The sequence below is a fragment of the Sinocyclocheilus rhinocerous genome, unplaced genomic scaffold, assembly GCF_001515625.1.
Source record: "Sinocyclocheilus rhinocerous isolate Xijiao unplaced genomic scaffold, SAMN03320098_v1.1 scaffold2302, whole genome shotgun sequence".
In the NCBI taxonomy this organism is placed as follows: Eukaryota; Metazoa; Chordata; class Actinopteri; order Cypriniformes; family Cyprinidae; genus Sinocyclocheilus; species Sinocyclocheilus rhinocerous.
The window spans coordinates 75,776-99,592 of NW_015633527.1; the positions used below are offsets into that span (position 1 = coordinate 75,776).

The window sequence follows — 23,817 nt, forward strand, 5'->3', positions numbered from 1 at the left end:
ATTTCCACATAGTGAGGTAGGTATGTGGGGTGTTTTAGAACGAGGCGTTTTAGGTGGGCGTGGCAGAGTCTTAACTTTGATAAAGAATATTTCTTTGGTTTTGAGACTTTAGTCTTTGCAACTTCAGGGATCTTATCTATGCACAATCAGCTTGTAACACTCCAAAGAGAAAGGAAAACTTGAAATCGCATCATATGACCCCTTTAAATTATAGTGCTTTTTTTTTAATGAGTCAACAACATATGATAGATAGGACAAAACAAATACAGTGCAGCACAAAGCGCTTACAGTATGCATATCCGGTGCGCAGAATGATGCACTTGAGTCACAGCATGCAGAGCTTCGCTTTAAAAAGCTCAAAGCACAAAGGGAAGAGATATTGATGCATAATGTATTATATCTGTGTAACAGTTTATTGAGCCTTTACTTTTGACAGTTTTACATTTGAGTTACTGTACACATGAGGAGCAATTTATAGTCTTTTCTACTCCCGTGTTTTGTTCTAACAGACACCCGGTAGGTAGCAAGTAACACGATTTAGAAACAACAATAAACTCCAGCAAGATAATGTCCTTTTATGCAAAATCATAGAGATTTATCTACAAATCAAGTATAATAATGGGAACACTGAATGATTTTGGAGAAAGTTGTACCGAGCTGACTAGGGTTTGAATGCTGAATGACAGCCGCAGTGGAGAAAACGTGAACTTTAAGGACCTAAATATTCATCTGTACCTCACATTAAGCTATCGTATGGCTTCAGACGTCTTGGAGTATAATGCACCAAACTTTTATTGTGATTTGTAATGTTTTTATGCCTTTTGTGCGGCACAGAATATATGCACAATATCGGATATGGATCGGCCCTGTCTAACCAATACCCGATCCGCCAAAGAATGGCAGTATCGGAGCCGATACCCGATATGAGTATCAGATCGGTGCATCCCTAAATAAAATCTATTTTATTGTAAAATGTCACGCTCTTAAAAAAAGTGTACGTGAGTAATTTTATTCTAATTATTAAATCAAACATTGTATTCATTGCATTCAATTTTCAAGATTAATTAATTATTTCTCTGGAATTCTCAGATCTGTCCATTCCATCTTGCATCTAAAGATTGCCAGTTTTGTCTCCCGCTGTGCCATTGTTAAATCGTACCGAAACGGCAGGCCCGGCGACAAAAAAAGAATGTCACTCTCTGTCTCCAAACTCTTGAGCTCTGTTTTGCCACCCAACATTGAGAAATGTCAACAGAGTGGGGACAACACTGCATTAAACGTATTAAAGCTATTAGACTGATTACTTTGTGTGGGCTTTTGTTGCTGCTTTTATTAGCTCTTCGGGGGTTAGGTGAAGCAGCAGAAAGTGGGGGAGAGAGCATGGGAGAGAGAGGGAAAGTCGTTGAAAGAGGATGGAGGGAAAAAGGGGGGATCCTATTTAAATTGAAATGTGGTGAGCGGCCCGGGCTTTTGTGCCACACTGGAGTGTGGTGATTAGAGAAGAAGGCTGCTTTTGGTGAGCTGGCGTGCAACCTCTAATTGGTCGACGCTTCTTGATGTAGGTGGCTGGATCACCAACACCCGGAATCCTCCATGAAAGAAGTCTCCTCATCCCCATCCGTCCACTTGCCGTCAGTCACGGCACAATGCTTGTCACTCTCTTGGCCATTTATGTACTAACAAGGCTCACTGTCAATGCTGCAGATGTAGTGTTCATTTCATGATGGATTTGCCATCATTTTTAACTAGTACAATTGCCTGAAAAGTCTTTGCTGCATTTGTAATTGTACAGTGGAAACTCTTAACTTTAGGAAAACACCGCTTTCTGGCACTTGACTATTTTTAGGTCATGTAAAACAATCAAAATTTGTGCTAGATTTACATTCATACCAGATGCTTGTATCCAAAGCTACATGCAATGTATTCAAGCTATGAATTTTATCAGTATGTGCTCAAAGAAAATCTACCACTTGTGAAAAAGAAGTGCATTTAATTGTATTGTACTACAAATCTTAAAAGTATAATTTTCTAAAAAAAATAAATCAATTAAATAAAAGGTCAATTAAGTGTACTTAAATAGAGTACTTAAATACGCTTAAGTACACTTAAAGGGGTCATATGATGCGATTTCAAGTTTTCATTTCTCTTTGGAGTGTTACAAGCTGTTCGTGAATAGATAAGATCCCTAAAGTTGCAAAGACTAAAGTCTCAAACCCAAAGAGATATTCTTTATAAAAGTTATGAGTCGTTCACCCTCGCTTTTCAGACTGATGACCTTTGTAAAAATCAACGCGTTTCAGAAAGGTGGGGCATAAAGGAGAAACAATAATGTACAGTATGTGGAAAATAATTTGTTTTTTGAACCTTAAACCGCATAAACACATTCCATTACACCAAATACACAAAATAATGTTCTTTTTAGCAACATCATATGACCCCTTTAAAATGAATTGTTTTATGTTAAGTACATTTTAAGTCATTATTTTAAAAATATTTTGTAGTGCTTTAAAGAAGTAAACTTATTTTGATGTTGAATAGCATAATATTTTAAGTTTGTGTTATTAAATATTACTTTTAAAGTGAATATAGTTAAATGTACTACATTTAAATGCACTACATGGTTACAAATATATTTAAATACATTACATATACTACTTTCAATAGGAATTACATTAAGTATATTTTAGTTTACCATAAATGATTGTCAGTACATTCAATAGTAAACTTTAACCATATTTTAAAGACAGTAGAAACTTATAAAATTACATATAAAGATGGGTCAGAAAAAAACTCTAAAATTTAGCTAATTACATTTTAAATACATTTTAACTATACTATAATAAACATGCAATTAAGTGTCCATAAAAATTTACATTCAGTTTGCACTTAAGTATATTCTTTTAAAGCATACCATTTCCATAATAAGTACTATTTTTAGAAATATGCTAATGTGTATTTTTTCATAGAGAACTAACCTGAGTTGATTTGATAATTTTGTCGACGTGCAAATCTCAAAGACTCTTTCAAAAGTCTTGACACCAGTTATGATGACAGCATTTGACAGGAGGAGCATAAGTGCGCCTGCTACATTTATGTTTGTTGTGTTAATTCGTTCTTCAGCTGACATTAGATGTTGGGATTGGTGCGAGGTTTTAGGGGGTCTGATTTTGAAGTTGACATCATCAAGGGAATGGGGTTGTGGAAGATGAGCCCGTTTGCTTTGATCAAGCAGAGTCAGACATGCCGTTCATGCTCACAGACAGCACAAAGAGCGACACGTCAGGTTCATACGGCGAGCAAAAGATGAGCCACAACCGAGATGAATATTCAAGTCTTGATCGTGTTTGCATGAACCCCCTAGTACGTTCCTTCCAGATCCAGTTTCAGTCACAGAAATGGGCATTGCACCCCTCCTTACCCACATTAGTTCTCTTTTCTTCCTTTTTCCAAGGACTTTAATTACAGAGCACAGTCAATCTGATGAACAGGCAGCCCCTGGGGCGACTGTCTGCTAACCAGGTGTGCTCACAATCCTGCATTCCCAGTGTCTAAATGTGTGTCCCTTTTATTAGCATGCCCAGCGCTCCTAAAGAAGTAGGGTGATCATGTCACCTGTTTAACCCAGTGAGACCTTCCCAGTGTCCCCCTCTCCATGTGAATAACTCGAGACTTGTAACGCAATTTCATACGCATTTTCATATGGGACTGACTGGTATTCTACCCATAAAAGAAGCATATTAGTAGTAATAAGGTGCACTATGAACGTTTTAGGAGTAGATAATGTTTAAAGTGTCCCTTTAAGGGTACTAGGACAAGGGATAAGCTGTTGTATCCCAAAAGGTACAACTTTTTTGAGAATGTATGTATTACAATATTATAAGACATTATTACATGTTATATGATATATAAAACATTTGGCATTATAATTTCTAGTGAAAAAGCACTGTACACCTACAATACAAAAGGTACAAAAGCTGTCACTGGGGTGGTACCTTTTCAAAAGGTACACTTTTGTACATTATTTACCCCTATAACATGCATATTTGTACCTTAAAAGGTACTATTATAAAAATTGTAGGGGTAGATAAGGTGCAAAATGTCCCTTTTAGGGAACTGGGACAATGAATAAACTCTTCTACCCCAGAAGGTACAATTTTTGCACTTTTTTTCTGAGAGTGTATGTATTACAACATTATAATATAGTAATAAATATATTATTACATGGTTATACAACATATAAAACATTGGCATTAAATATCTAGTGAAAAATCACTATATACTCAGGAAAAAAGTTACAAAAGCTGTCATTGGGTGAAACTTTTTCAAAAGATATATTTATGGACCTCATTTACACCTGAAAGATGCATATTAGTACCTTAAAAGGTACTACTATGAACTTCCATGGGTAGATAAGGTAAAAAAAAAGTCGCCTTAAAGGAAGTGGTAAAAGGGATCCATGATATAAAATTGTGGTCAATTGCCATGAATTCGGCGGGTGTCCCCTAAAGCACTTAGTGAAAGAGTTCCGATACTGCACATCAGTTACTCTGTTGTGGCTAGACAGGACACAATATGCGTTGAGATTGAGATAAAGCACGATCAGCTATTAATGAGCACTTAAGCTAACACGCTGGCGTATTCTGATACCAAACGTTGATACGATTACAGATTTCACACTAAACGGGAGCCCTCTGCTAGACTCACATCGCTGCAGGAGTACAATCAATTAATGCGTTCGTGTTTCTTCTTGTAGAGGCAAGTTATTGTACGGCCGCAAGGCAAACAAGAATGCGTAGGCCTTGTCTGTGTTCATAATTTTTGTTTGGACTATTTGGTTAGAAATGACTCAAATGTGTTCCCCACTAATCAATATCTACCAAGACTTTCATTCAAAAGCTTGTGCTCGTTTTGGTTTTCCAATTCTTTCTTAAAAATATTACAGTATGACGTCTTCACCAGCGCTGATGCTTCAGGCATCATTACACAACAGTAATGATAGTGTTTGCTGGTCAGAGAGAACGACAGCTGTACTTTCATGATGTATGATGTGTTTCATGTGGATTCCTAGTCTAAAACACTAGCATAATGTAATTTATGCGTCAGAGCATGTGATTCTCCCCACAGTCATGTTTCCGTATCGATGTTAATGGTCACATGTTTATGACATCTAAGCAAGAGTTTCTGTTTGGGGTTTTGTACATAATTATAAAAGAAAACTGTAGAATCAGAGTTTAGACACACGGAAACCTTGATGGGACAAAGTAAAGGTAAAAAAAAGATGTGAGATGAGAGGAAAAATAATATTTCAATGCTTTTGCGTTCTCTCGCAAATGTTATGTGCTCACCTGAGAAACTTTGCATAATCACAAAGTTTCTTGGGGGAACGCAAACGTTTTGTGAGTTTCTCTCGGGGGAACGCAACATTTTTGCGTATAAATTTCTCAGGTTTTGTGCAAAACTTCTGCGACATTGCAAAGTTTCTTTGCGAAAACGCAAACATTTCGTGAGCAATTGCAAAGTTTCTCGGGTGAATGAAAAACTTTTGCGCACGAACGCAAAGTTTCTTTGCGAAAACGCAAACATTTGTGAGAGAACGCAAAAGCATTGAAATATGTTTTTCCCTCATATATAAAATTCCTTATATTTTAATCATTATTTTTTATAACATTTTTTCTGCGTTATAGAATGTCAGCACAAACATTAAAAACAAATGGTAATGTGGTGATGGAATGATGTAGCACCTAGGGCTGCACAGTTAATCGAATTTATAATCGCGATTACAATTACGGATGCCACAATTACGTAATCGTTCAAAGTCCACTTATGTTATTCTGAGTGCTTAAGATATGTTTTTTTCTTTCTACAGGTCATCTTAAGGGTTTTTCCATTGTTTTAATTTTAGTGTTAGTATAACATTATAATACCATGCATATTTTTACTTTTTTATTATTATTTAAAGAAGAAACCAATCCACTGTACAGTTAACATTTGAGCCTTAATGCTATAGAAAAGCACTAAAGGTTTTTCAGTTTGAGTGTTTTCAGCTTATTTATTTTCATATAAAAATATGGCATGCAGTTGCTTCAAACAATGGTATAAACATCATTCAATGTAAATCATAATTAATAATCGCAATTACAATTTCAAGGGAATAATCGACAATTATGATCTTTGTCATAATCGTGCAGCCCTAGTAGCAACCATAAAAATGTTAAAGTAACCTAAAACATCCTACATTTTTAGGCTCTTCAAAGTAACCATCTTTTGCTGTGGTCTCAACCGCTCTTTCTTTCTGCCTTTTTAATGTTTCATTCACACCTTTTCTATCTCTGTCTTATTTTCCCAAGCGTCTGAGGATGTATCATCAGTCAACAAGAAGTGTTTTGACAGGCCGACACTGATCACAGCCATCCTTTCCATCCACTTCATTCTCTCTGATTCCCCCCATATCTCTGAAACCCCTTCTCTCTTTTTATCCCTGTCTATCATGCTCTCCAGGTCTCTATTACTGTCAGCGGGGAGCAGGGCCAGCTAGAATAAATACAGATGACTCAACTAGCCAGTTGAAAAATGCAAGCCAGTGACAGTAAACTGATTTACGGAAGGTTTGGAAGGGGGGGGGCACTTTGACTGCTAAAGCATCTTGTAAATGGCACTGAGAAAATAATAAAACATATGTTTAGGTCACAAAAGGTCATAGCGATGCGACCCAAGCAAAGGGTACCGCAGAATTTGTTTTATTGTGTTTCACACACAGAAATACATTCTATTCAGTCAAAAAACACGTGTAACATAAGGACTTCTGAATCTGTGTTTATGTTTCTGGCGTCACCATGGTGTCTTCTCTCTATTATTTAAAATAAATAAAAACTCTGAGTCTGAATTATCAAAAAACTGAGTAACTTTTAGAGACCTTTGCATTTTAGTAACTGTTTAAATGTAAAATAAAGCTTTCTAAAAAGACACCAATGTTCAATAAACAATTAAATGTATTATAAATAAATAAATAAAAACTTAACATATTAATAATAATAACATAGCAATATAATATTAACATAATATTAACATAATAATAATAATAATAATAATAAAGCTTTCTAAGTTAATAAACATGTCATTATTATTATTATTATTATGTTGTTGTTGTTGTTGTTGCTTTCTAAAAAACCACCAATGTTCAGTAAATAGTTAAATGTAGTATACATAAATATAAAAATAAATAAATAAATAATACATACATAAACTATTACAATGGCATTAAACATTGCTCATCAGAATTGGAAGAGTTGGAAATAGTTTAGACAGTAATGTAGCTTTTGTTTATCATAAAAACAAACCTAAAGCCTCCAAGATGTGTAAAAAACAAAAAAAAACAAATTATTTTCAAAATGAGTGGAGAAAATGGCAATCCGTCGAGCATGATGAATCCTGCCATTGGCTGAGACTAGCGTAAGCACATTTGAACCGACAGTCAAACACCTCTCCCTCTCCTCAAGCGAAATGTATAAAAGGACTATAATCACGATAACTATGTTTTGATTGATTTTCTCGTTCTGGTTGAAATTCAACTCTGTCTGTAATAAACTGCCAGGAATACAAGTCTGCCAATACTGTAGGAAAAAAAATATATTTTTCAAACTCTAAAATATGCCTCCACGCTCAATAGAGAGCTGAATGCGTCATTACCCAATACTCATATTATCAGTCAAGCTATGTCCCAAAATCTGGCACATGGTACTGATGGAGATGTTTTTACATAAATCAAAAACAACCTGAGTGCACTGGCATTATTCATATGGTGCTATTGAGGCATATTGCCATGACAAGTCAACACATCTTTGTTTAATGGACAATAACAGTAAAAAAAAGACAAAAATGCCCAACCAGAAATTGGAAAAGAAACCAACCCTGAGAAATTTTCACTGGAGTAACGAGTGTGACAACTAGCCCCGGTCTCCAGGGAGCCCTGCGCCCTCCCACAAAATTCTGAATATGTTGGTTTTGGAGGTATTTATATTCATCTCCTGTGTTTTGTAATCCAAGCCAAAGAACGAGGCAGGAGGCATGTCTGACTTCCCCATACCTCCATTCCAGGTTCATTATGGAGGTATTTTGGCACCACGCTGCCCACTGGCCTTGCCTGTCACCCGCGGAGAGGAGCTGTCTATTGTAGCTGCTGTCCAGGGACTCATCTCCATCCTCTAGCAGCCCGTTTGCCGTACTCGCCTCCCTTTCACACCTTCATTATGCCACTGCAGAGGCAGCCAACAGACATCTAGGCTAAATATATGGTAATGGTACGATCCCTCAGGACCACTGGAAGGCATTTGCCATGCTATAACACTAAGGAGGTACTTCAGACTGTGGCGGATGTTGAAATGCCCCCAAAGCCTCATTTTTTCCAACTACTTTTACCTTGAGATAAGATGTTTGTGAAAGGACACTGAGGATGATGTCAAAGCTGACATCACGGTTTCGATCGATAATGGCATGGACACAATGAGAAAGTGAACAGGTATCACAAAATCACAGTGGTTCTTCAACCATCACCAATGTTTAAGATACAAAAAGTTGGAAGTAAAGAGTTCCCATACTTGAAGATTAGAAGTCTATGTGTGTGACAAGTGTAAAACTATAAAACATATACATATAGCCAAAATAAAAGGCATCTGAAACAACAGCAAAAATAATAATAATAAAAAACACCTCTAAAAACGTAGCAAAAATAGTGACAGTCTAGGAAAAAGTTTAATTATCTTAATGCAAACAAAAAATAATATAATAATTAAAGAATAAAACCATAACTAAAAAAAAATCAAACATGCCCATAGTTGAAGAATCCTTAAAAATATTGGGTTCATCATTGCAGCCACTCAGAATCATCTATAAATAGTATGTATAAACATAAAGGCTTTGGCTAGAACTTTTTTTTTACGGTTCTGCTTCAAATTATGTAATGAGATATATGTCTGGGTAAAATTACTCCTGATATAGTCATCAGCCAGACATAAAGTGCAATTTTACAATGCAAACATACAAATAACCTCTAATGGCTGTTAAATATGAGATTTCTGCTTTGCATCATTGGACAGCTGTTTGTTAGCAGCTACTGGACTGATGTGGTCCACATTTCCAGCGTTCCAGTGGCTTTTGATCACTTTGTAATGTTTCAAATATACCGTCTGGGGCAGCCAGTGAGGTTGAGATTCCTTTGCATTTCTTGAGAAGAAAACCCCAAGCTGCGAGAGCAAGAACTCTGCTAACTTCCCAGTGCCGTCACATATTAGCATTGGCAGCTACCGCTGAAGACATGGGAACAAATCTGTAGCTCAGTTTCGGCTGTCTTGCTGCATGCTAATTATCAGGATATGTTGAGGTTTACCTGCTAGAACAAAGAAAACATGTCTAATGGCTTCAACTACACCGCAGCATAATAGGAGTTATTATGTTAAGTTCTTTGGACTTATTTTTTTTACATTTCTTGCTACATGTGACACATTAGCCTGAGGCAGCGCAGGCTTCTTTCGACTAGTTCTTCTCACGTTAGCTCATTAAGCCCAGAGCCACTCGTTAATGTTTACCTGCCCACTTATTATATGGTTCAGGTCAGGACTGCAACAACAAAGAAAGGTTAGGCAGTTACTGACAGGAATGTGGATGGGTAGGGCCTTTGTGACTGTTGAGCCGACAAATACATGCACAAAAACAAATACACACCCAAACCGAGTCTCTGAATACGTTCAATGACTAAAAGCATGGTTTGGAACTGTCCTGAATGAAAGGGACACTATCATTCATGCTATATTTGAGAACACTCCTTCTAGAAATGTCTACAAAACTGTGACACTTTGGAAATATGTCATTAACAGAAAGTAGGGCGCAGAGATATGCAAATTTCAGAAGCTCCCACAGCTGATTATACATGCATATACAAGCACAAGGTGATGTTAGCCCATAAAGCATGTTCCTGGATCAATATTTTACCACTCAAACCAGGTAACTGATCATATGATGGTAATTTTATTCAGGGACCGGTAAAGTTGGCTCATCCAGGTATGTCTTATCTAGGTGAATCATAGTAACGTACCAAGAATTGCACTTATTTGGTAATTAGTCAATATAAGCTCACTGGAAAAACATGCCTCTAACTACAAAAATTTACCTATACATACAAATCACTGCAGTTTCCAGCTGAAATGAACAGAAAAACACCAACAATATTTATTCCAACACCATATGTATGTATTTCTGACATAGTAAAATGCTCCGGTACGAGGACTGTGAAACACAGGTCATGATAAAAGAGCTCAAAGACTTGTAGAACCATGTTAAAATGGCATTGTTGCTTCAGCAAATATGTTTTTATTTCACTTTTGCTTTTGTAAACACTACCGGTTAGATTTTGTGTAGGTAATGCGTTATATCCAAAACGCAATAGAGCATTAACGTTTAAGCACCACTCACCGGATATCACCTTTTTCAGGGGAAATTGAACAAGCTTTTAGCACCACTCACTGGACATTTCACTTTGCACATGCCGTGAAACGTGCAAAAAGAAACGTAATATAACTTTCCAGAAATGTCGCCACAGGCACGTTTTTCCAATGCACCTAGGTTCTAATTGAAGGTTATGGCTTGTTATTTCTGCTTACTCCTTGTACCCTCCCTGTTGGCTAAAGCAAGCACACACAAAAAATAAATAAATAATAAATTTTGGTTGCAATTCTGCGATTCAAGATCTGTTAGATCTTTTCAGCCGTGTTCTTAATTGCTGCTCAGTTGATTAATCTCACACTTGGCTGCAGTAATAACTTGACTCATTAGACCTTTCTAAATGTTTTTTGTCTCTTTAACTCACAGACACAGACTGGCGGAGTGTATGGAAGACGGTCATCGGAGTAATTTATTCACGGACTCCACCCCCGAGACTGTTGATTAAAATAGAAACAACTGCCTGATTAGGACACATGGACGTCTAGGTCACTGGCGATCACACAATCATGCACTTAAGTATTTCACTCACAGCAAATTGACTCACAGATTGTGACAGAAGGTATTAGTGATGGAAGTTCATTTCTGGGCAATTATGCTGGAGAAGGTTGATAGAACGGTTGACATCCAATTCTAGGGTGCCCCATATGGCCAGGGGTTTAGATGTCTCTGAACAATTAAATAAAAGCCTTGATACATTGGAGGGATAGTGTGAATGTTTTTATAATTGTGCGTTCAAGGAAGGGTTACTTGAAAATCTCTGGATATAAATCAGTACACAGTGCAACTGCACTGCGAAGGCTACAGTTCCGGGACCATTTATGCCACAACAATCCATCTCCAAAGTCCTTGCTGGCCGACCTGTGTCAGTTGCAATACTTCCTGCCCGCTTCAAATCATTAACCTAAACTTTATGGGTGCCACTTTCAGCTCCTGGCCTCAACGAAAGGAATGGTGCAATTTATTTGTATTTAATACCTTACAGACAGTGCCATCTGTACTCCATATTCTATAGAGATAGACTTCACTGAATAACTATTTGGACTGAATCAACAAGAAGGTGAACAATAGATGACAGAGTTTTTATTTTAGGGAGAACTGTACTTTTAACCCCCAAAGCGGGTGTTTAAACATCATAATATTTGCATACACAGTAAGTAAATTGGGTGGAAGAGAGGTAGGCCAAAGCTAAGAGGTATATCTCCAAAGGCTGATTATGGCACAGATGCACTGATGAAGGGCCTGGGGAGTCTCAGTCTGCCTGCCCGCCTAGAACTGTACTGTCAGGGGCTGACTAATGTATTATTCACCCTTCATTGATGTGTAACTAAAACCAGTGGCTGGGGAGCCTAGGCCACCAATACCCCCCACAGACGGTAAACCCCTGATAGGCTACTGAGCTCCATTGATTTATGGGTCTCAGTAGAGGGCCTAGTGAGAAGGCTGAGGGAGGGAGAGAAAGAATGGAGGGAAGTCTGAGTTAGACATGAGATGGGTCTCATTTTTTATTCCAATATATGTTTTCACTATGTGGTTATGTAATATCTAAAACACTTTTAGGTTGAATTTCCCATATCGAGTTATAAAATGACTTGTACTGTGATTTTATCCACACTTCCCACCCATAATCTGAATAATAATCTAATCTATAAAGTCCGAATGTGGGTGCATCTGGAGACTGGCACTAAAACGACACAGCAATCATGTGAAGACAGAAGCGTTGATGGAGGAACTAAGGGAAATGGTCACATGAGATAACAGAGTTGAATAAACAGGAACGGTGTACAAGAGATGGGAAATGCAGGGCTGCTGCTGGGTGTCTGTTTGTAGTGCAGGTGACATGGAAGGTTATAGCAATCTAGAGTCAATCATTGACTCATAAATCAAACACAGTGGCTTTAACAGTGTCTACACTGAACCAATAAAGTCCTTCAATAAGACTCTGTATTGTGGTATAAATTTACAGGCACTGGTGTGTTCCAGTAATGTGAAGTGCCTGGGAAACACAGAAGGCAAAGGTGGCACAAAGACGACGACTGGGGAAGATAATTTTATGCCAGGACACCCTTCAATTTAGGAAGTACAGGTGCTAAGAGATGCAATTGACAGGTATAGAGATAATGAGAAGTCTGGGAATTTTCTGCTGTTGTTCTCTTTCACTCACTTGCACACACACATAGATCCATTAAATCCAGCACACACACAAAAACAGACATTCCGTCACAAAGACTTGGTGGCCTCAACTCTAATTACAGACCTGATAAAACCACACCTTGACTGCCTGGAACCTATGCGTGAACTTCTGCATTTCAGGTATGTTACATCTCTTGGTGGCCTCAAAGCAGGATGAGTTCAACATGGGAGCTTATCAAAAGAACCACAGGGTGTGTACTGAACCTCGGCATAGATTACTCATAGGAACAAGTCAGCTGTACAGGAGTTCCATCACTGGAGAACTGACCATATGTACTGTTGACAACCCTGTATTTACATCTTCCTCAGAAGAGTGGTGCATGAATGGACATGTTTCCCTGAGTATGAACTTCATAACCTGAGGACAGGTGAGTATAAATATGCAAAAAAGATGATGCAAAGAACAGAGTGATAGGAAAACAGATTGCTGATCCTTTAATAATAGACATGTATGGATTCTGCTGATGGCTAAAGTTTTGCTCGCATGAGATTTGGTTTTCAGAAATATAGTGTGGTAGGGTATGTATTTTCTAACAATGTCTGCATTCCGGAACACTCAAACTTTTAAACAAACAAGTTGCTAGCTTTTTGACTGACCATCTGTCCAGGGTGGTGCCCTGCCTGTGGCCTGAGACACTGGGATAGGCTCCAGCATCCCCACTCCCTTCATTGTATAAGTGGTTTGGAGAATGGATGGATGGATGATTGGATGTGTCTAGTTGCAGCGGTGATGTGCCAGTTAGCGAACATGGTACAACACATTAAATCATGGCTCATTTCCTGTTCTGTCTGTACTGAACCAATAAAAGTGGTAAAAACGCTTAAGCTAAAAGTATAATCTCTAGATATTACCCCTTAATATGCTTTAGTTGTAAGTGTCTTCGTGTTTATGACACCACTGCAGTGTCTTGATTAATTAACCAGGCACAAGGCTGCACCCAGTGTTGAACTCTATAGATTAGCCTTAAGTGCTTTCCTACTTAGCTAGCTCCTTCAGACCAAGCAGTCCCAAATTGAAGGAAAGATTTATGAATAAGTAAGAACAGTGACAAACTGCTTCCTCAATTAAGCAAGGAAGATTAAACTAGTCCCTTCACATTTCGATTGCAACCTATTCCGATGGCAAGGCAGCATCAACAACCATCTCCTCTTGGCCTGCCATATTGACCGACGGCTGGCTAAATTGAATCGCTAATCATCACCATCCTTTTAGGTCATTTCCCAGAGGACACAACAGGGCAAAAGTGGCAATGAAGCTGTTTCACTGTGGTTTGTCTCACACCCATGATACAAATATGGCCCCTCAGTTTACCATCCCCATCTGGCCATGGGGTATTTTAATTTGTTTCTAGTGCCAGCTCCATTTCACGTCAATATGCTTGCTTTCACACCCCACGAGACTTTGCGTCACGTCAGCATGCTGATTTTGCTCCTGTTCTTAGTTAGAGACCTCTGCTTGACTCTCCTCCAAGCCGTGTATGGGATGATGATGGTTTGGGGCTGCTTTGTGCTCTTGCACCTTCATTATTTCACATAAGATGTCAAGAGTGGGAACCTGCACTCAGATTTTCTTAAAAGCCATGGGCAATGAAGTATCAAGAGACTAAACTTGTCAAATCTATCCCGCAAGAGCTTGACTTACATTGCTTATAGACATAGCACTTACCTCCCATAGGATACTGTGTCAGAATAGAGTTGTAAGAACACACACACATAGTCACAAATCTTATCAATGACTGGATACAACAAAGGTGGGTAAATAGGCCTTGTCCCCAAGCTTCTGGACCTGTTCTGGGATTCTGATATCACTGAAAGGGTGAGATAACAGATAGGGAAAATAATGCCACAATTAGAATTATCTCTCTGATAAGAAATGGCCACATAAGGTGCCCATGGGGAACAGGGAAGAGGGAGGGCTGTAAAAAGATGGTGGGAAAGTGTAGCAAAGAAGTGACAAGAATGTGGAACAAGGGATGTTAAACAGAGTAGAGAAAGAGGTGCATTGTCTTTAGCCTCTCTGTCTGGATATTGCCCACCTGTTGGGGGGAGAGGCCTCTGAACTTCCCACACTTGTTCTCTGGGTTTTCACCAGGTTGTCATCCCTTTTACAGTGAACATGCATCTAGATGGTGTTGCAGCTTTACAAATGAGTATACCAATGAGAAGAGTGACAGTTTCAAGCCACCAACTGTTGCGACATAAGAGATAACATCTGTCTGTTACACTGGAAAGCTATTCTTCCTGCCAAGAGAGTTCATTCATTCTGTATGCAGACTGTAACTTTTTTTTTCTACGTTCCTGCTGTCAGGTGGACCTGATCTCATGTGCAGGCTCAAGGCTGTCTTTGATTGATGCTCGCTGGCTTTTCAGATTCATTAAAAACCCTTGCTTATCCTTTACCCATCAAGAGTTTCTTAGACTAGCTCAGAATAAGAGAGTGATAGGTAGAAAGACGGAGAGAGAGAAAAGGCAGAAACAATGATCTCCTCTCAGGCATAGCTAGGCCGAGCAAGTCAAATTTAAGATGCAGAGATAGATCCATGGCAACTGTCCAAGACAAAAGATGAAAACTCTCTGCTCTCACTGTCCTGAGCTCTGCCTCAATTCCCACTGCATTCATAACCCCATCTGACCAGCTCCAGTGTATTTCCATTGTCTCTCCTCTCAGCACCTTTTCAGATGCACTGCTCATCCAATACTGTACCAAGTGCCTTTTGGAAACCGGACAATTCTTTCAGTCTTTCTCTGTCCCTTTGTTTGCCTATGTCCTCATCTATCCCGTTCAGGTTGAGGGCACTTTAATAACAGATAAACCACTCGTCGCGGCTCGCAAGTGACTTGGGGGGGCATGGCATACTTTATATCAAGGGGTATTCAGTCCTCTCCTTGTGATCTACCTTCCCGCAGAGTGTAGTGCTGTAACAAACCTGTATTTTTTTATCAACCCCAAAACTTTGATTGTCTAGTTCAGGAGCATAGTTAAGGTTTCAATCTAAGTTCTGCAGAAAGGTAGATTGGATACCGGACAATTCTTTCAGTCTTTCTCTGTCCCTTTGTTTGCCTATGTCCTCATCTATCCCGTTCAGGTTGAGAGCACTTTAATAACAGATAAACCACTCGTCGCGGCTCGCAAGTGACTTGGGGGTGCATGGCATACTTTATATCAAGGGGTATTCAGTCCTCTCCTTGTGATCTACCTTCCAGCAGAGTTTAGTGCTGTAACAAACCTGTATTTTTTTATCAACCCCAAAACTTTGATTGTCTAGTTCAGGAGCATAGTTAAGGTTTCAATCTAAGTTCTGCAGAAAGGTAGATCGCCGGGAGCACGATTGCCTGCCTTATATCAAATGCCTCTAATGTTCTCTAGACTTGGGGCATGGCTGGAAAAGGGCAGTTCTGAGGTCACTGCAGAAACATGTCATTTCATATGTGGGGTTGCTCGAGATGTGACAAGCACCCTTTTACCATGGCAGTTCTAGCCTTTGCCATCTGCACAGGAAGTTGACGGGAAGATCACTGGACAGATACTATCTTCTAACTCATTGGATCTTCTATCCTGTCATTCTTCTGTAAGTCTTAAAAAGCTGGTAATGAGAGGCTCTAGAAGGCTTGGCACATTTCGAAAGGGCAGTTGCCAGAAAGGCTAAGTGAGAAGGAAGTGTGATCGATCAAGCCTGACAACAAGCCATACATGAATAAGTCACAGAGATTCATTCAGAATCCCTGATTGGATGAGAATGGTGACCCTGTCAAAACTGGATGTAGCAACAGAAAGTAGGAGAAGGGTACAGGGGATGATGGGAAATAAGAAATTATGCTTATACTTAAAGAAGCAAAGTCTCTATTAAAATACATACAACACTGTACAATATCTTAGGTTTGTACTCAAACGTGCATGGTAATTAAACAAAAATGTTATCAGTGAGATTGCCGTCAACGTCTTAAAGGAATTCACCAAGTAAAAGTGTGGCACATGCATACGTGGCACTTGCTTTGCATTTACATGAGTCGTCTGATCCACTTCCAGCATGCTGAATTTCAAAACACTCGAAGTACAGTTAAAACAGACAGACTTGCAATGCCTTCAGGGACTTTTATGACATAAAATTTTGCAAGTACCTGCATTTGCACCTTGCCGAAGTGCCATTGCTCTCACCTCAAACACCAAATGGAGAGGTGACAGATCATGTAAGCAATAAAAAAATTCCTGTCTAACACTAGTTCATTTTATGTTGTCGGCTAAAACAAATTACCTTTACACAAGCATACCATGGTAAAAAAATAGTTGGTAACACTTTATTATATGGAGTCCTTGTTACACATTACATGCACTCACTATAATAATAACAATAAATTATGCATAATTACATGCAACTAACCCTAAACCAAAGCCTCATCCTAACCCTAACCAGATAGTTTAATTATATTACTCAGTACGTATAATTAAACTCTAACAAGTACACCGGTAAAAGAAAGTGTAACCAAATATTTTCCAACAAAATAGTTACTGCAGTTGTTGTAACGGTAAAACTGTGAAAAGTCTCTAATTAAAGACTGACAAAGATTCAGAGATTGTTTGCAATATTTCAAGAATGTACAATGATTTTACAGTAAGAGTAATTGTAGTAACTATTTAAAAAAAATAATAATAATTTTTACATATTATTTTTTTTTTTTTTACAGATTCATAAAATCTATAAATCACAACATTAACATCTCTAGCCTTTTCCTCTTCCTCAAATATTCCCAAATGCAGAAATTAAACCAGTCAGAACTCATTTCTGTAGATATACGCATTAACAAAATGAATGGCTAAGATGAAAGTCTACAGATGTGTAATTGAACAGCGTGGCTCAAAAGTGCAAATTTGAGTCTAGATTTAACAGAGAGGGTAAAGGGCCAGCGTGCTTCTGGGCCACTGACTGGGGCTCTCTGTGTTTGATGTGGAGATTAGGAGCATGTTTTAACCATCTAGAGGCCTGGGCTGATTGGTAGCGTGGAGTTTAGAAGCCACCATTAGCCCTAACACCCCCCACCCTGTTCGCACATGCCCGTATTGCTAATCAAAGCAGACATTTGCACCTAGCGTTAGCATTAGCCATTTCCTGCAGGGCTTCCAACATCACACATTCCCCCAACTGAGCTGGCGTTGAGAACGAGCGCAGTATCTCTATAACAGTTACTTTTTCCCCTCCTGTGTTGGACTTTGTCAGTTCACTATCACTTAACACCAGCTTTGTTTTTGGGGTTTAAAAGCGAAAATAACGTTCTGGATTGTGGATATTTTCTCTCATTTTGAGGAATTATTATCTTTATCAGTGGAGCAGGCCGGACTGGTTTAAAGCTCATAAACATTGTTCAGCAAAGGATCAAAACACTGCAGCAAAAAGTCTGGAAGCTTTTCCAAACTCCTACTTGCCGAACGGCTTCACTATAAACTAACGGCTATGTCTTCTTGTAAAAATTTTGTCTTGTAAAAATGTGTTAGTCATTTCTCAGGAGTATAGCAGGAGTACATGTGTGTCCGATCATATGTCATCTTACTTCCATAGTCAGAGCTCACATAGCCTATTTCTGTGTGCTACTTCGTTTGTGACACATTTGTGCACTGCATGCACACAGAAAGATGGAGTTGCCTTTGCTTGTGTCTGGTAGTTTAAAATTGAAGCAAATTGTTAGAGTTTACATAGGCACCATGTCACAAAATGCTGCTAGTTTTAGATTTTATACACATACGATCCTCGAGTGTCCATAAAACACATCTTATAACAGTCATAGACGGTGCACGAATATGACAAATTTCAAAAGCATTAATAAAAGTAGTTTCTGGGCAGGGAAAAATTCTCCGCTGTGTTTTTTTTTCTAATCAGATTGGCTCCGACTGTAAATGCACTGAACCCATGCACGCATGCAGTCCGAGTCCAAATGTTAAAACGTATAAAAATCCCTGGGGCTGAGTCGAAAAGGGAAAACCATTCAGATGGAAAGAAAAATGTATTGTGCCTGTAATCGTGTGACTTTGTTTGGGTATTCCGCACTGCATTCCTTTTTTTTAATGGGCGTTTTGGTAGCCGATATATTCCCTGCCAGCGCCACCCATCTTGCTCATGACCAACCGAACACAGAAACCAAACTCTGATGTCTCTTTTTCTCTCAATCCCTCTTTCTTTCTGCCTCTCTTTCACTCTCAATTTCTCCCTCTCATTCCGCTTCAGTAGCTGCAGACAGCACTGGGGGATGTTGGCAGTGTTCGGGCCCAGACACATTCTCTCCTCACACTGTCGTGAGTGTCAAAGACCTATTTTTCTGTAAAGGCCTTTGCGTCAGCTGCCAGAGTGGCCCCTTAGAGTGGACACTCCAAAAAGAGCAAATTCTACATTCCAGTCAGCGTCCATTCCACTTCTTCATCAATTAACAGAGTACTTGGTTAAATATTGGCTTTCAGTGCAAGTTATTGTTCCATGCTGGGCTCAGAATGCCGTCGGTTTTTACAGCCAAAGCATTCCTGAAATCAAAAGGTTATCAGTGCTCATGTTTATAGGCTAGGGATATGAGCTTATGCGGACCACCACATTGTCACTCGTGATTCTGCCTGGTTTTCATAGCATCTTTAAGCCTGAGTCTGAGACTCCTTTGAGCTCCTTATGAGAGTCTGAAACAAAGCCAGTGGACATCTGTTCACGCTATCCTCTGTTTAACATATGACCTTTCAATGGCTCTCACTCAAGACTTATATAATAAACAATTATTTTATAAATATAATACATATGAAAATAAATTAATAAGCAATTAAATGTACTACACAAAATATATTAATTTAAGGCCGCACACCAAGCTGAAGCACCCATGAGCTGTGGCACAAACATTAAAGGCAGGCCCACCATCAGAAGCAGGGAAACGCGTCCCACCCAATAATCAGAGTTGGGTTTTCTTAAACTTTTACATTTGGGGCCTCTCCAATTTTGACTATTTGGTTACATTTATGGATACACCAGATAGGCCAGGTCAAAAAATGTATATAATATACATATTGGATTTTTTACATATTTTGATCAATTTGTAGATACATCTATTTGAATGAATAAATATTATACACACTTACAACTTTAACTTTAAACGCAGCTGCCAAATGCTTACTGTTAGTCTTCAGCCTGAACTAATTCGCGTTTTTTTTAATGTATTTATTTTTTCAATTAGCGCTGAACACAGTTTAGCAAAAATACGTATTACTTTGTTTACTTTACTTGACCGAACTGTGCTCATGTTTAATTGAAAACGGCTTTTATGTAATTGAATAAGTTGAGAAAAGAGCCACTCAAAGGAGCGTGGCTCGTGTGAATGGTGTGAAGAAGAGATCAATGCTTTGACCTCTTTTTAAACCTTTTGACCGTAGATTTTACAGATCGATCGCATCGAGTCAAGTCGCATCGATTACAGAATTCGGGTGTTGCGCTCAACAGCTGTCATAATAATAATAATAATAATAATAATAAGTGTATTATTATTATTATTATTATTATTACTTTGTTACATTTACAGCCTATTAAAATAACAGCAGCGGGAAAAAAATAATAGCGATGTAGCCTATAAATTACAGTCGTTGACGCATAACTTGTCAAAGAGCTTTTTAATCAAAAACAAGATTATAGTATAAAAATGTATATAGATTTTTCATGTAAATTAGGCTACAATTCATGCGATGTGACTGTTACTATTTATTTTACGTTTTTCATCATTTATTGTTTATCGCCATCAGCAGTTCCATTTTAAACGGGCCTGTCCTGCGCTTTGATAAATGGTTCTTAAAAGTGCGAACATTGCATTTAGCCTCTCAGTCAGTGCAAAATGGCAAAAATAGTTTAAATAAAATTGACACACCCTAGCCTACAACAGGTCAGCTTCCCAAAACCTCACTTGTGAGAGTGAATTAAACCTTTTTTTCTAAAAATACAAATACATGTTTTGCTTACGCTGCGCGTTCAGGCCTTTCTTCAAGCTCACGTTACGGCTCTTCTGCAGTGAATGTGCCCTGTAATTATTCTCTCGTTTCTCATGTTAATGCTATTTACCTCCCCAAATGAGTATGTTATTTCGTCAGTAAAGGCTATGTCTGCGTTAGCTGCGTTTACCTTTGAATTGCCACTTAAATTTGACATGAAGAGGGCATATACGCAAAATGTTCCTACAGGCGCAAGACGTTTTCTTTTAACGACTGAAATACTGTAAATAGAGTGTACGTGAGGGAAAGATAAACAAGAGTAATGTCAGTATTTTAGCACGTTGATTTATGAAGTCAAATGGTCTACATATACTTACACTGTTCTCGCGTTATACTGCGGAGGCCTGTTTTAGATATGCCTTAAATTACTGTATTTACCTCAAAATAAGTACTATACAGGACAAAATATGTTTATCACGTACGCATGTGCTAAATAACAAGTGCAGTAGGGTAGGGGAATTAAAACCAGGCCTTTGACTAATTGGACAAGAGGAGAGAGAGACTTGGATACTAAAAACGCGTGTGAGTTGAGATTCAAACAGAGAGTGCCGCGTAACTAATATTATAGATAGGCTACAGTAGAAATCAGAAATGCATTGAAAATCACATTTAAATGCATGTTGGACAGCTTTGATCCTCTTTTTTTTTTCTTCAGTTGGCTCTCATAGGGGGGAAATCTCCAGAGACCAAGAACATGACATGAATGTTGTCAGCGAAAACACTAAAATTAAATTCGAATACACTTAAGAAAATATTTCATTATAAACGGACATATAAGATGGGTATATGTATATATAGTAGATATATATAGGCTACTGAATCGCTTGAGTCGCTGATTAAGTTAGTCGTTGTTATCACGTATAACGCTTTTATTTTTCAATTACAGTTTTCGTTAAACATTAAAATTGTGATACTTGGTTAGGCTACTATTAACAATCTGCATGATTTCCGAGCTAAACAAGTAGAACTATCTATCAGACAATATAGGCTAGTAATAGAGGCCCTTGTGCCTTTCATATAAACATTCACTATTTTTTTTTCTGACAAGTTATCGGACAAGACTATAAATCACTGAGCGAAGTTTATTTAAATAACTTTTACAGGGTTGACATAGAAATGATATAGAAATATACACCACGGTTTTGCAATGGGGAAAAGGGGATAGCCTTAATAAATAAATTTAACTAAACAACCGTATGAACTCCAAACAACTTCCCGCATTCAACATCCGTCCACTTCACTCATTAAAACATTCAATATAGTGTGTAGGTATAGTGATAATCCAACACTGAGCAGTAAAATGCAAGGCAAGCTTTTTTATCTTAAAAAAAAAAGTATTAATTGTGGCTAAAGGGGCTGTAGTTATATGGCATTAATACATATATCGCCATTAATAGTATGAAAATACGAGTTTTATTAGCCTAAATAAGTGCTGTTTTAAAGAATTTCACTAGACTCACACTAGAAAAGTCTGAGCAGCAGTACAATAATCAAGTGTTCTCGATTTCATGCTTGTCGCCAATTGTATGGTTAAAAATACCAATAAAGAAAGAAAGAAATCGGCATTGTTGTTCTCCATGAAAATCTATTAAGCGCCCACTCATTTTCATCTTTATTGGTGTCAAAAGGTCCACCCAGTCAAATGGAGGTCCAGACTTCGAAGAATAATTTAATCAAAAGCCAACTAAACTACCGATCTGGGTCATTATAAAATAAACGAACCATAATTGTGATTAAAAAGAACACGCACACCAAAAAGGTCACAATTGATTCACAACATGAAATCAACCTCCAGATACATAGGAGCAAATAAAATGTCAATTTTGGTCAATTTATGGGCTGCCCAAACGTCGTTATATTTGATCAGAAAAATGGAATGCTCAAAATTCACCATGTGTCTTTTGAAGGAATCTGGATTTGCGTCTTGACTGACAGAGAGACTGTTGGAGTGGGAATCCCTGTAGAGACATTTCCTTTACGAAAGACAGAAACTATTGTCTTGGTGAAAGAAAATAAACAACAATTAGGAGGGAGAAGTTATGCAGTGTAATTGCATGTGTATTGGTGACATTCAGTGGCCAGATCAATTCCCCAGTGCTTTTTAAGAAGTATTGGACCAGGCGCGTGTTTCTGCATTAATTAAAATGCATAACACTAAAACCTTAAAACCCAGTTGTTATTTACGGTATCCGAAGCGCAACTCCTATAGACGCGCATCAATAGTATCGACCCGTGACTTGCCTCCCAGACTCTAGTTTGAGTTGATATGCATTGCGAGAAAAATATAGGCAATCTTACCTTCAACAGCCGAGGACAGAGGCAGCAAAAAGCCGCATAAAAACAGCAAATAATCCATTGTCATAAACCAAAGACCTCGGACATGAAAGTGGAGCTCCAGGAGGAGATTGTAAAATCCTTCAGACCCTCAGTCCAGCTTCCGAGACCCTCTTCTCCAAATTCAGCTGTCTTCTGCTGAGCTCTATTTCCATAAACCGCAATGTCAGCAGTGTGTATGTAATCCAATGTGCAAAAATGTCTAAAGCAGCGCCGAAAGAGCTTTAAAACTCATCCAACCGGGTAAATGCTCCTTCCAGTTTTTTTTTTCATCAGTGGAGAGAGCGTGTGTGTCCGTTTATAGATGTTGCACAGTGAAATCCCTATACGGAGAACAGTTGTTTAAATGTCAATTCCTCCTCAAATAACATTCTGTTGTAGTCCAATAATAAAGCGCGTCCCGTAAAAATCACCTTATAGCGGTTTTTACGCGTAAAATCCCTGAGCGCGTTTCACCTTCTGAGCGCTGAGCGTTCCTGCTCCTCTGCCTTTCCATGTGCACTGGAATGAAGATCGGCTGCTCTGAAATCAAGGAAAGTCAAAGAGGGAGAGAGAGAAAGGCGGTGGGGGGAGGAGTTTACGCTCAGAATCAGCTGTCAGTTAGTCTGCTGGCTCCGCCCCCTGGACGATCTGGCGCAGTTGGCAGGGTGAGAGCGCCGCTCTGCGGGTCTGCATGTCTTAAAATTCTCGTGGAAACGAACAAACCGTGCATATATTGTTGTGGAAACATTTTATGATAAAGTGTGTACACATTTATTATTTAACACATAATGCTTCTTAATTTATTAGTAGTTTTACAG

At 38.5% G+C, this 23,817-nt stretch overlaps 1 protein-coding gene across 1 annotated transcript in view; it reads right to left on the reverse strand.

Moving 5' to 3' along the window:
- The window catches only part of LOC107744192 (ephrin type-B receptor 3-like), a 49,810-nt gene extending 26,287 nt beyond the window's left edge, over positions 1-23,523 (reverse strand). The window contains exon 1 of the mRNA XM_016557714.1: positions 22,982-23,523. Coding sequence (XP_016413200.1) covers positions 22,982-23,045 — 64 coding nt within the window. The 5' untranslated portion in view covers positions 23,046-23,523. The remainder of the gene's footprint in view (positions 1-22,981) is intronic.
- Between the last annotated feature and the right edge of the window lie 294 nt (positions 23,524-23,817).